The sequence below is a fragment of the Lemur catta genome, chromosome 11 (genome assembly GCF_020740605.2).
Source record: "Lemur catta isolate mLemCat1 chromosome 11, mLemCat1.pri, whole genome shotgun sequence".
Lineage (NCBI taxonomy): Eukaryota > Metazoa > Chordata > Mammalia > Primates > Lemuridae > Lemur > Lemur catta.
Window position 1 is genome coordinate 91,211,352 of NC_059138.1, and position 13,894 is coordinate 91,225,245.

General features: G+C 35.5%; 1 protein-coding gene across 4 annotated transcripts in view; it reads left to right on the forward strand.

Moving 5' to 3' along the window:
- The window catches only part of LOC123647677 (ATP-binding cassette sub-family A member 13-like), a 399,770-nt gene that overhangs the window by 29,615 nt on the left and 356,261 nt on the right, over positions 1-13,894 (forward strand). For all 4 annotated transcript variants that reach the window (XM_045565332.1, XM_045565334.1, XM_045565333.1 and 1 more), the window contains exons 10-11: positions 2,251-2,365; positions 5,051-9,811. In XM_045565332.1, coding sequence (XP_045421288.1) covers positions 2,251-2,365; positions 5,051-9,811 — 4,876 coding nt within the window. The remainder of the gene's footprint in view (positions 1-2,250; positions 2,366-5,050; positions 9,812-13,894) is intronic.

Consider the following 13,894-nt stretch of genomic DNA (forward strand, 5'->3'; position numbering starts at 1 on the left):
CAAAAATATAGTAATATAACCTTATAGGACCAAATACCATTATGTGGCAAATGACTGTAATCTCTGTCTCTTTGTTGATATTCTCATTTTGTGCATAATCATTTTCTGGAATTAATTTAGTTGTTTCCCTATGTTTTCTTTTAGTTCATTGACCATATTTCAGACAGATGTTTTAAATTCTTTGTGAAGTAAGTTAGTGGCCTGCATTTCTTTAGGGCCAATTTCTAAAGATTTATTTTGTTCCTTTGAATCATTCATGTTTACCCTCCCTCCCTTTTTAATTTTTCTTGTTATCTTTTGTTGTGATTTGGGCATTTTTTCCTTGATCTTTCTGCTTAGAGGGTTATCAACACAACTGATCTTCTCAAAGAACTAGACTTTGGTTTCATTAATTCTACTGTAATGTTTTTCTTTTTCTATTTCCTGGATTTCCATTCTGATTTTTATTATTTTCTTTATTCTACTTAGTTTGGTTTTAACTGACTCTTCATTTCTAGTTTCTTGACATAGAAACTGAGGTCATCCATTTGAAATCATTTTTTTTTTCTAATGTGGGTGTTTAGTGGAATGATTTTCTTCTCCCTAAGTACTTCTTTAAAGCAGCATTCCACAAACACTGGAATGTTTTCCTTTAATTTTTATTCAAAGGACTTTCTAATTTACCTTTTGATTTATTTTCTCATCCATGAGTTATTTAGAAGTATGCTATTTAGTTTTCAAAAATTTAGGATTTTTCGTGTATGATTGTTATTGATTTCTAATTTAATTCCACTAGTCAGTGGACATTCTTTGTATGGCTTTATTGCAATTTGTTTTATGGCCTAGAATATGATCTATTTTGGTAAATGTCCCATCACTTGAGAAGAATAAGTACTATGTTGTTGTTGCGTGGATGTTTCATAAACATTAATGACATCAAGTTGATTGATAGTATCGTACAAATCTGTATCCTTACCAATACTTTGTCATAGGTATATTGAAATGTCTGACTATAATTTTGTATTTGTCTAGTTCTCCTTTATTTCTATTAGTTTTTGTTTGATGTATTTCAAAGCTCTGTTATAATGTGCATAAACATTGTGAATGCCTTTATCTTACTGATTAATTAATACCTTTATCATTATGAAATAATATCTAATATAAATAATAACAAATAATCTAAAATCTACTTTGATAGCCTACTTTTCATTAGTGTTTGGTGGTATGCCTTTAACTTTTAACTTATTTATGTCATTCTATTTCTTACACACAACATACAGTTGGATCTTATTTTATCTGATGTGACAAATTTTGCTTTTTAGTTGGAGTGTGCAAAGTATATAGTATAAACAAAATAATATAAACCACTTCATGTGATTACTGTTCCTCTCTGCTGGGTCCATCATATCTGTCAGTTTTGATCAATTTCTTTCTCCTTATTAGGGTCATATTTTTCTCTTTCTTTGCATGCCTGAAAATTTTTGATCAGATCCCAAATAGTACACATTTTAATCTTGTTTTGTGCTGGTTGTTTTTGTATTCCTATAAAGACTCTTGAAACAAATCATTTGAAATGGTTCGATTCTTTAGGGGCTTGCTTTTAAGATTTGTGAGGCAGAAGTGATGAAGTGCTCTGTCTGGTTGTAAATATTCCCCGCTCCTGGAGCAAGACCCCTTTTGTTTACTGTTCTCGGATGACAATGAATTATGCACTGCTCCAGTCGGGCTAATGGAAACAGTATGTTCCTGGTCCTGTGTGATCGCTAGAAACTGTTACCTTTAATTCTTCTGGGTGGTTCTTTCCCTGGTCTCAGGTAGTTTCCCCACATTCATGTGTTGAGTGTTTCCCATCTGCAGAGTAGAGAGAAGCTCTCTGCCCATGTTCTTGCTTTGAGCAGCCCTCGCTGGTGCTCTGTGCTGGGTTCTCTGCTGTCTCTCACACTGTAAGCTTCACCTCCTCAACTCAGCATGTCCACTGGGCTCTAGCTCAGTTTTTCCTTCCTGTGCCAGAGCCTGGACTCTCTCTCAAGGCAGTAAGCTGGGATCATCATGGGTCTCACCTTTTCTGTCTCTGGTGGATCAGTGTCCCCACTACTCAAGGGCCAGTGCTACTTCATCTTGCTGGAATCAGAAGTTAAATTACGAAGATTTCTAAAACTCCTTTTTTACATTTTCAACCATATTAGCTCAACTACTCTAGCATTTTTGGCTTTACTAGTTTGTCTTTTATGTCCAATTTGAAATCAATATGTGAAATGCCTTTATATTTAGCTTTCTCTGAGGAATCTCCTTGTTATGAAGAAAACATGGATTGGACAACCATCAGTGATAATTATGTTGCATTTTTCTATAAGTTACTCAAGTCTCCAGTAGCTTCCATATCCAGGTAAGTTATCAGAATTCAACTTCCAGATCTTGATTTAACTGTCATCTGAAGATACTCAAAGCTTAGCTATAGGATATGCATTCTGTAAAATTCATAAGCCTGATTTATGTATTGACACAGTCTTTCATATTAGGTGCTCAACAAATATTTGTTTATTAGAATGTAAGACTCAAGTTTCAAGTTGTTTAATAGAATGTATGACTCAATGGATTTTGAAAGGACGTACAGATTATAGTAATAAAATTTCCCTTAAATAGTAACATGATTTATAATAGATACTCCAAAAATAAAGCTTTTCTTTGAAAAATGGGCTTATCTAGTTACTTAGTGTTTAGACATGTAATCAATAATTTAGTTTCTGGTAGTTTCAGAGACTTTGGGGGAGATAAATGATCTTTAGAACTAAATCTCTCAGATTATTTTCTGCTATGCTATTTCAACACATGTATTGGAATGGAGATTTTTGTGTGGTTATGAATCCTATGTCCAGTTTAAAGGCAAACTTTATTATTTGTGGGGTGTGTTGGGACATGATGGGGAAAAAGCTTTTCATTAGAGCAATAGCTCTCAAACTCAGGAATGGATCAAACTTATCTATAAAACTTGCTAAAAATACAACTGCCTTCACCTTGCTCCAGACATATGAAATCTTGCCCTGGTTTCTGTATATTTAACAATTTGTATAGGTGGTTCTTGTGCACTCCAAAGTTTGAGGACCATTTTGCTATATCTATCTAGCAGAGATTTGTCAATCCTGGGGAAATTTTTAAGCCCAGCGATTAGTGGGCACAGAAGAAAGGATGATGGTGTGCACCCTCTGGAGAACCAGTTCCTTGCTTGTGTCAGATTTATAATGCCTCACTTTCCTGAGATTCTCAAATATTGAATAGCCCTAGAAAGACAGTGACAAAACGAGTCTATATATGCTCCAAGGACATATTTAATTTTATGTTTGTAGACCCATAGCAGTTGGCACATTGTCTTTCATGAGAGATGCTAGATAATTAGATGCTGATTTAATGAATGAAAAAAATTGGACATTAAGTATAATTCATAATAAGAAAGCTGAACTTGAAATGAGAAAATCTGGGCCATGTCGTGTTCATGCCTCATAATAATAGCTTGAATCTGCTAATTTAAGAGAAAAATTGAAAAGTTTCTTTTTTCATGAAATGGAAATAATGATGTGTACCTCAAAAGGCTGCTGTGGCAATGAAGTAAGATCATAGTTGTGAAGGTGCTTTATGAACTCTGAACTAATATAAAAATGTGGCAATATTACTATTAGTAGTGCTACTTCTACTCCAACTGTTACTCATACTACTATTGCTGCTACAGAATTCTCTCAGTTCCCTATACAAATATAGTTTTGCATTGTCTTCTGTCAATGCACTGTGATTTGCATGCTAGTTTTCCATACATTTCTATGCAAAGCTGGATTTAGGCAACGTTTGTATTGAATTCCTAATAGCAGAACTTTCTCTTTCCTGATGAAAATTTTTCCCAGGAATTATTTCAAAGCAGCCAGTCTCTGTCCTACAAATAACAATTAACTAAACTAAGCCCACATGTATATTTTTTGTGCTCAGATCTCAGCTATCAGAGAGCAAAACAACATTCCTGACTTTGATCTGTCTTATATCTGTCCTAGGTCGCAGAGTGTGTTACACAACAGTAGTACACAGTTAAAGAAGTTACAGAGTAATTAAACCTTCTAGGCGTTCTTAGCCAATAAAGTTCAAAATAACTTACCCACAATTCTGAACTCTTAAAAATCTGAAAATAGAAGCTTTTCTTATGGCTGGCATCACAACTCATTCAGTGGAGATTTTTGCTTGGACCAGTGTCTAGCTGTTTCAAATCTATGGATCCTGCACAGTGAGACAGTCACAGGTCTCACTGCCAAAGTGTTAATAAGTTGACCACCAGGGCTGCCCCAGTCCCCAGTGGGGGGCGTTAATACATATCTGACACCTGTACCATGTAACCTTTCTAAAGTCTGAATGTCTGAATTCTGAAGCACATATGGCCCCAAGGATTTCAAAAGTGAACTTGTAACTTCTGGGTTAGCAGAAGTTAGTTCTACAAGGGTGGACCTCTGCTACAAGAGTGGACTTGTCATAACCTCTGAGTTGCTCTTCTGAGAACCCTTTGTATTTAAATATAAACACATGAGGAGAAAGTATCCTGTCTATACAAATGAGTTTACAATAGTAGCATGTACAGCGTTGTTGAAAGATCACTGGAGTTGCCTTCTGGGACGGGGATCCCAACAGTTTTCCTTAAATCACAAGGGTGAGGTCTTGGATACATCCCATTATTTGTACTATCTCTAAAGTCCAAGACATTTTTAGATGTAACATGGAATTGAATCCTAAAATTCTTCCAGCATAAATAGCAAACTTATCTTTAACCATCATATATATGAATTTATGGGGGAAAATATATTTAGAATGCATTCTTTTTGATTGTAGGAAACACATTTTAAACTAAACGTATGCAACTGTATTGTGAATTTCTAAAACTTTCGAATGGTCACATTAGTTTAATTTCTGTTGGGTAATACATTGTCTAGTAAATGTTTCACTTATGTTTTACTATCAATAAATGAATCTTAACTTGGGAATTTGATTTAATTAATTTATTTTCCTTTCTGATATTAAAATAATTCTATTACTATTACAGGGCCTTAAATTTCACCAAGCACCTTATAATGATGGAAAAGGAATTGCATACCTTTGAGGATGAACAGATAAACTTTCTTTTATCATTTGTGGAATTTTTTGGCAAATTATTATGGCCTAATCCTTTTGACTCATCCCGTGTTCCCAAATTCCATAACCTCCCATTTCTCACTGAGAATATTACCAATACAAGTATTTTGTGGATAAATCATTTAAAAAGTTTAGAGAGAAATCCATCTGTCACTGATATCACTGATACTCAGAAACTTTTGGAATTTATCAAAGAAGTGATTGAAAAAATGCAAACTCTTGAAAGTCACTGGATAAGAAAGGAATCAAGAAATATTTTGAGATTTATGGAATTAATCCTTTTTGAAATTAATCCCAAGTTACTAGAATTATGGCTATACGGAATTTCAGAAGGCGAAAGAGCTAAATTGGAAAACTTCTCTGCAATTTTAAATTTTTCTGCTCCTAAAAATGAGATTCTTAGTAAAAATTTTAACTTTTCCCACTTGTTCCATTCAAATTGGCCTATATCACCAGCTATGAACATGGATTTCGTACATTTAAGTGAAACTATAGTAAATAGTCTCTATGAATTTGGGTTTCTGAGGCAGGAACAAGTCTCAGAAGCTCTGGACACAGTCTATGCTATAAGGAATGTATCTTATCTTTTCTCAGCCCTTCCTGAACCTCAAAAACAAGAAGTTGATAAAATTTTGACTCATATATACCTAAATGTCTTCAAAGACAAGAATTCAGCTTTACTTCTGCAAATGTATTCTTCATTTTACCAATATATTTATGAATTCTTGAGCATTCAGAGTAGAGGGTCTTTGCTAACTTTCCTTACACAAATCTCAAAACGCATTTTGGATATCTTAAAGCAATTTCATTTCCAAAACATCAGTAAAGCATTTGCATTTTTATCTGAGACGGCAGAGTTTCTTGGGGGAATTTCTAATGTATCTTATTGTCAGCAATTGCTTTCAATTTTTAACTTTTTGGAGCTTCAAGCCCAATCCCTGATGTCTACAGAGGACCAAGAATTGGAAATGATCCATGCTACTTTGACAGGCCTCAAACAGCTGCTCACAGTAGATGAAGATTTTCGCATTTCTTTATTTCAATGTATGAGCCAACTCTTCAATGGTTCAGTAGAAGCCCTGTTGGATAATGAATGCTTTGTTTTGGATAATAAACACATTTCTTCTGTGAATTATTCAACAGATGAGGGGTCTTCATTTATTCTTCCATGGGCACAAATTTTTTCAAACCTCTCAGCAAATGTCAGTGTTTTTGATGAGTTTATGGCTGTTCACTGTACTGTTTCATGGCTTCAAATGTGGACTGAAATCTGTGGAAGCATATCTCAAATATTTAAGTTTGACATGAATCTTTTTACTTCTCTTCATGTTGGTCTCACTCAGCTTTTGGATGAATTTGAAAATGTTGTGAAAATTTCTAAAAGCTGCCAGGGAATATTTGCTACTCATCATATTGCCAGACTCATATTAAATTTATTTAAAAATGTAACTCAAACTGATGACTTCCATGATTGGGATGATTTCCTGGATCTCAGGGATCTTTTGGTAGCATTAGGCAATACACTAGTTACAATAAAATCACTTAACCTGGACCAGGTGGAGAAATCCCTTTTCACCGTGGAAACTGCCCTGGATCAGCTGAAGACATTTCCATTAAACACAAATACAAGCAGAGAGTTTTTATATTCTCTGCTTGAAGTTTTCACTGAGTTCAGCCGTACCTCAGAATATATAGGTAGAAATGTAGATCTGATAAATCAGTTTCTTTCAAATAATTTCACAAATTATGGGGTAAAATTTGAGAGTGTCATCACTGAGCTAAGAGAAACAATATTGTTTCTTAGAAATGTGTCACATGATCGAGATTTATTGTCCTGCATTGATGTTTTCCAAAATGTTACTGACTTGGTTTTAGAAAATGGCTTATTGCATGTAAATACCTCACAGAGGACATTGCGTATTCTGACCATGTTAAATTCCACATTTTCTTCTGAGAACACAATTAGCAGGTTGAAAGGATGCACTGCATGGGTAGACATCATAAACCATCTCTATGTGATGTATAACTCAAGTTTTTCACAAGGCCATCTTCAAAGTATTTTAGGGAGTTTCAGAGATAAGGAAAAAATGAACTCTATATTGAAAATTGTAACTTCAATATTAAATATAAAGGGACCTCTTTGTTCCTTGAATGAGTCAAATATAAATTGTGTAAATATTTACCTGAAAGATGTAACCGACTTCCTAAATATTATACTTACGACAGTCTTTGAGAAAGAGAAGGTACCAAAATTTGAGATTTTATTAGCTCTTTTAAATGATTCCTCAACACAAGTAAAGATGATTATCAACAACTTAACAAGAGACTTTGATATTGCATCTCAATCCAACTGGAAACATTTTACTGAATTAATTCTAAGACCCACGGAAATGTCAGATGACATTTCTAACCAGTTTCAAAATATTTGGCTGCATTTAGTAGAACTGGGGAAGGAATTTCAGAAATTTATGAAAGCTATTTCCTCTAACATCCTGGAAAATAATTCTTCTTCTAAAACTGAAAAGTTTTTTAGTATAGTTGCCACCAGTCCAAAGGAAAAGTATGTAAGGAGTTTGGGCGATTCCATTTACCATTTAGCTAGTTACTTTGCCCTCAACTTATCTCGGGATCTCCAAAATTCACCAAAAGTAATTTCACATGAAATAAGGAAAGGTGTGGGTCTTGGTATTCAACTGATGAGGGATGTGTTCAACTCCTTAATGCCTGTAGTTCATTACAATATTCCACAAAATACAAGTCATATTCAAGTTTTGAAGAAAGTAACTTCTCTCATGCGTACTCTCAAGAAGACAGACATAGACCTGTTCGTAGATCAGCTTGAACAAGTGAGTGCAAACCTAGTGGATTTCTTTAAGAATATCAGTAGAGCAGGAACTGGCAATTTGGGGGTCGACTTGTTTGTTGGCTTGATGGAAAAGTTTGTAGAGAGTTCACATTCTTGGAACGTAAATCGTCTGCTGCAGCTCTCACGCCTGTTTCCTAAAGGTGTTGTGGATGCCGTGCTGGGTGTGTACTATGCACTTCCTCACGCCGTAAGGCTCCTGCAGAGAGTGGCTGATAAAAATGTCACCGAGGGCCTCAAGGATGTCTATGACTTCACGCTGCTTCATGGCATAAGCATTTCAAACATCACCAAAGAAGACTTTGCTGTTGTGATAAAAACCCTTTTGGATACAATTGAACTAATGTCAGATAAACCAGGTATTGTTTCAGAGGTTTTAACTTGCCTTCCTGTGATTTGGTGCTGGAATCATACAGCTTCTGGATTTCAGCAGAATCCAACGTTAGAAGCCTGTAATGTCCAAGGGACTTCTTCTCTTTATAGCAAAGTGGCCAGTGTACTTGACCACCTTCACCTGTCTCCCCGAGGTGCTGATTCACAGTGTTCAGATGAGAGCTCCCGAGGGGAAATAACTAGGCAAGCGGTCTGTGCAATTCATGAATTGGTGGAGTGGAATGCCATTCTCCTAGATCTGTCTGAAACTTCACTTATGAAAACTGTGCAAGAATTTTGGGATAAAGTATTACCATTTGTCCCACCTTCTGAAAAGAACAGCATCTCTGAACTTTGTCCTGGTAGTCCCATAAAGCAAGTTGCTTTGCAAATCATAGAAAAACTAAAAATTGTCAACTTTACAAAAATTACATCAGGTGAAAATATTCTTGACAAACTAGCTAGTTTAAACAAGATCCTTAACATTAATGAAGGCACAGAGCCATCTGTTCAGAATAATATTTCCTTAAATTTGGAAAATATAATAAAATTGATGTCTGAGGATTGGAGTCTAGAAAATAGTACTCATTATCTACTCTCTTCATTCATGATGCTTCTGAATGGAAATCTTACAGGTAGGAGTTTAGAAGCATTATCAAATTTTATTGAAAAAAGTGAAGCAACTTACAACTTTGAAGAACTGTGGCTTGAGTTTGAACAAACTGTGAAACACCTGAAAAACTTAACCCATGACTTTAGTGTCAGGCACCTGTTCTCTGAAATGAACAAAGCAATCCAAAGTATAAATTCAGTGGCTCTTCAAAACATAACTTTGCAACTTGCCCATTTTCTGGAAATCTTGGATTCATCATCAATAAACACATTAGAAATAATTGAAGATTTTCTATTAGTCACAAAAAACTGGCTTCATGAATATGCAAATGAAGATTACTCCAGAATGATACAAACATTATTTATTCTTATGGCTAATAAGACTTCAACTGATGATATAGATTTGTTGACTAAAGATATTATTACCTTTTTTGGCTCCCTAAAAAATGTTTCTAGAGAAGGTAATTTTGATGTTGCCTTTCTTACTCATCTGCTAAATCAAGAACAGCTAACTGATTTCTCAGCTGTTCAGTTGCTTTTTGAAAGCCTTCTAATTAATTCAATCAATAACTTAGCTGGGAGTTCTCAAGAAGCAGCTCCAAATTTAAGTGATCCTGACCTTCAAATAGTGAATTTCATTAACCTCACCTTGAACCACATACAGTCAGAAGCTGGTGGGAAAATAATTCTCCCTCCAAGAAGCATTGAGGATTTCATAGAACAGCTTTTGAAAACATTCTTCTCCCTTTTACTAAAGGAAAATTCTGAGAACAAAATATCTCTTCTGCTAAAAGATTTCCACAAAGACATTATTGCAGAAATAAGGTGAGTCTACATTTGCTTTATGTAGTATATGCAGTTGTGATATATCTCAAACCACTTTATTTTCTGGAGTATAGACATGTCAATAGCAGCACTTGTATCTAACACCTTTGAATAATCTTTGAAGTGAATTTGTCTTAATGAATATTTTATCAAAATGTCAAAGTAAATAATTTTGATTTCTATCATCTAACTATAATAGTAAACGTATATACCCAGCCCATAATGATTTATCATATATTATTACTCTTAAATTTTTTGATTATGAAAACTATTAAGAATTCCACTTTATATGGACCTGAAAAATTAGTTTTTATAGATATATACGCATATGTAGTATGATCATAATTCAAATTGCTATATTAACTGTTTAATCACAAATGAGGGGTTTAAATATTCTCATTCCAATTAATCTACTGTGATGTTTGCATCTGGAAACATTAAAATTGATAGTCACATTATCTTTATTCTTATATATATATTATACAAATATATATATATTTTGGTATTCTCTGTAGGCCAGGATATTCATGTATTTCTAAAAATCTCTTTTGAAGGTTTCTAGTGAAAAGGCTGGAGGGAAATTTAAAATTATTCTACGTTGTCTGTTTCAGTCAGGGCTCAACCATGGAACCACAACCGTAACAAGGACTTCATTCCAAGCATTGGCTTACACAGTTGGGGAGATGGATAAGCGTGTCTGAATCAGTAGGGTGGGTTGTCAGGAAGGGTTCACGGTGGGCAGGGAAGACACGGGCAGGAGCTGAAGCTGTCGTCCACAGGTGGTGGTCAAGGAGGAAGACCCGGGGGAAAGGGGAACAATTGCATACCTGGCTGCTGCTTGGAGTCTGTGGATCAGAGAGGTCCAAGTGCTCTTTTAAAGCCTTCCAACTGATTACGTCGTGCCCACCCAGGACAATAACCCTGCTCATTAACTTAAAGTTAGCTGATGCTAGACTTTACCTAGGTCTGCAAAATCTCTTCACAGCAGCACGTAGATCAGTGTTCAATTGAATAGCCTAGAAAAGGTGTATTTATGCTACAGAATAGCTAGCTCCCATCTATCCTCCAACTCTCCTGGGAGAATCTCCCTTGTAGCCCACACAGAGCAGAAACATACAAGAAAGGGCATTCTGGGGCTATATTTCAGCTTAGCCAAGTTGACAAATCACAAAGCCATCACAGTGTCTAAGTGACTCACTACTATTTTAAAATCCAGAAAAATATAAATATGCTTACCGCTTTTTCAGAGATTTACCTCTTACACTGAGATTCACTTTGTAGTCATTTCACCCTCTTTTCTAAAAGCAAAAGTATGTGGCTTTTTAAGTTGCTAGACTCAAGGAGTTGTAATTGAATTGTTCATGAAATTCCTTCACTCTTGTCATTATTTGGCAACAAAATATTAAGTTTCATCTGCAATTACTTTAGCATGTCATCTTTCACTCAGTATTATCCTTTGATGCTATTATAAAACAAATAAAGTATATATTTTAACCTTTCCATTGCTAATGTATTAAACACAGAATTAAAAAATATATATATGTTTACAGTTTTGTCCCAAAAGATAAAAAATTCTAGAAACTCTGAAATTGGATCAATTTCTTATTTTGATGAAAGAAAAAAGATTGAAGAGCATATTGAAGAGCATTTTCTCAAGTTTAAAGGAGACCGTATACCATATAATCAAAAGCTTATTTGTATTAGACAATGGAGAATTTTATTTTGATAGTCGTCAGGGACTAGAGTTCATGCAGCATTTAGTTAACACCCTTCCAAGGGAAACCTCCATGAAAAATAAGACTGAAAATAATTTGGACTTTTTCACAGTAGTGCTTCAATTGCTTTTTCATGAGAATAGTTCTGAGGACCTCTTCAAACTCAATGAAGACCTTGGGTCAGCTCTTTACCTGGTGAGCGAATGTTCCACAGAGGTGGCAAACCTTATGGCTACTCCTTTCAACTCTCCAAATAAGGACTTCCATCCCTTGTATCATATCCTGCAAAAAGTTATGCTTGCTAATCTAACTAATTTGCTTTTCTTTATAAATAATTCATTCCCTCTAAGAAACAGAGCAATGTTAGAAGTTACTAAGAGATTACTCGGTGTTATTTCAAGAACTGGTGAAGAAAGTCATGCCCTGGAATCCCTTTTGGAAAGGTCTAAGACTCTGGTTGTGCTGTTGAATGACGTGCTGACCTGAGAGATCTTGCTGCTTCGGTGGACTCTACTGGAAACTTCTTAAGCTGGCCAAGAAAGTTTCGGACAAGATTGCCATAATTTTTAAAACTCATTTCATCTCCGATACCAAGGATGCTATGAAATTCTTTGATACTCTCTATTCCATCATGCATCAAAGTGTTCAACACCTTGTGAAGGGAATATTAATAACTACTTGGAAAGAAGTAAATGATTTGGTATTTGAAAAGATAAACGCTTTGTTGACACCATTTCTTGACTTGGCTTTTGGAAGGATTGGAGTCAAACCTTATATATCAGAGGACTCTGATGCTTTCAATATGTCATCTAACATACTCTCATATGTGAACCAATCTAAGGACTTTTCTGATATTTTGGAAGAAATTGCTGAATTTTTAAGATCCATGAAAATCAATTTGAGAGATGTGGAGCATCTTGTGGTACCATTTAATAATGGGTCCAATATATTTTCTATGGATTCTGTCAACTTATGGGAAGAAATTCTAGATTGCTTGGTTCCTATAAATAACATCACCAATCAAATGGGCTTCTTACATCCCAAACCAACTTCCAAAAAATAGTTTCCCTCAAGATATAAGATGGGAAATAATTCATAAAGTGATACTACTTTTTCTGGGATAAAATGTTATCAACAAACAGCACAGAAATAGGGTCTTACTTGAAAAAAGGTGATTGCTCTCACCTTAGAGCCTCTTTGGAATAGCTTAAAGAAGGATAATTGGAATGTTTTTAATCTGTTGACATTTACTCAGCATCCAAATAATCTTTTGAGAACCACAGAAACAGTTGTAGATACCTCCAGTGGAATTAAAAGTGGCTGTGGAGGTGATTTGAGTGAAGTTTATTTTTTGACACATCTTTGATTCAGAGTATAACTCATCATCAACTTGAAAAAGCAGTCCAGATTGTTTTAAGTACACTAGTTCTCTGGAGAAAAGGGTTTCTGCCAAACAACTCTCACTGGTAAATTCCATGAGAACTTTGTTTCAGCCAGTTTTTGAGATTTTTATTAATGCAACCACTGGAAAGAATGTCACGTCAGAAAAAGAAGACAGGACTAAGGAAGAGATGATTGATTTTCTTTATAGCTTCAAACCATTATCATGTTTCAGGAAATACCTGAGGGGATTATTTGTATTAACTAAATGCTGGTAAAAAATCCCACTGACAGACGAAAGGTAATAAAACACCTACTTCACTTCATTTTTTCCTTGCTGCAGTGACTATATAAAATAGAGCCGTGCAGGGGTTACACTGAGCAGGGTAAGTGGTTCTTCTCAGCTTCAGCTTTCTTTATACCCTGCAGTTGGCTTCAAGGCAGAGGGACTCAAGTCTGGTCTTTGCACTATTTGACTCATTACTTGGCATTCAAATATGATTTGAACTTATTCAAAATATTTCAAAAGTAATTATTTTATTTTCAAAAGTAAAATCTCCTATTCTGTTCACTTGTCCCAAAACTAGGTACATACACAGTTTTTCTACCTACATCCTCTGACAGCCGAGGGTCCTGCTATTCCACATGTGGACAAGAATGTGAAGCTGCTCGCTTCACAGGGAAAATTGTGCTTCCAGGGGTCGCTAAGCACCGGGCAGGTCCCGGCAGCTGTTGGCTCCTGCTCTTTTTGGATTCAGCCCAACTCTACGTGTTTGACCCATCTCCGAGCTTTCCCAGCCTTGAATGTGAGGTGAATGGAAACCTGTTCTTAAGAGCTCCAGTCCTGTTAGCTTCATGCTCTGCAAGAAGTCTGTTGTCTTAGGTTGGAGGTCTTATGTCCCTTGGTGTGCAGAGTCCCAGAGATGCGGCAGCTGCCCCACCCATCCGTTCTGTATGCCACAATACTGTTTGGTCCATGGTCCCTGCC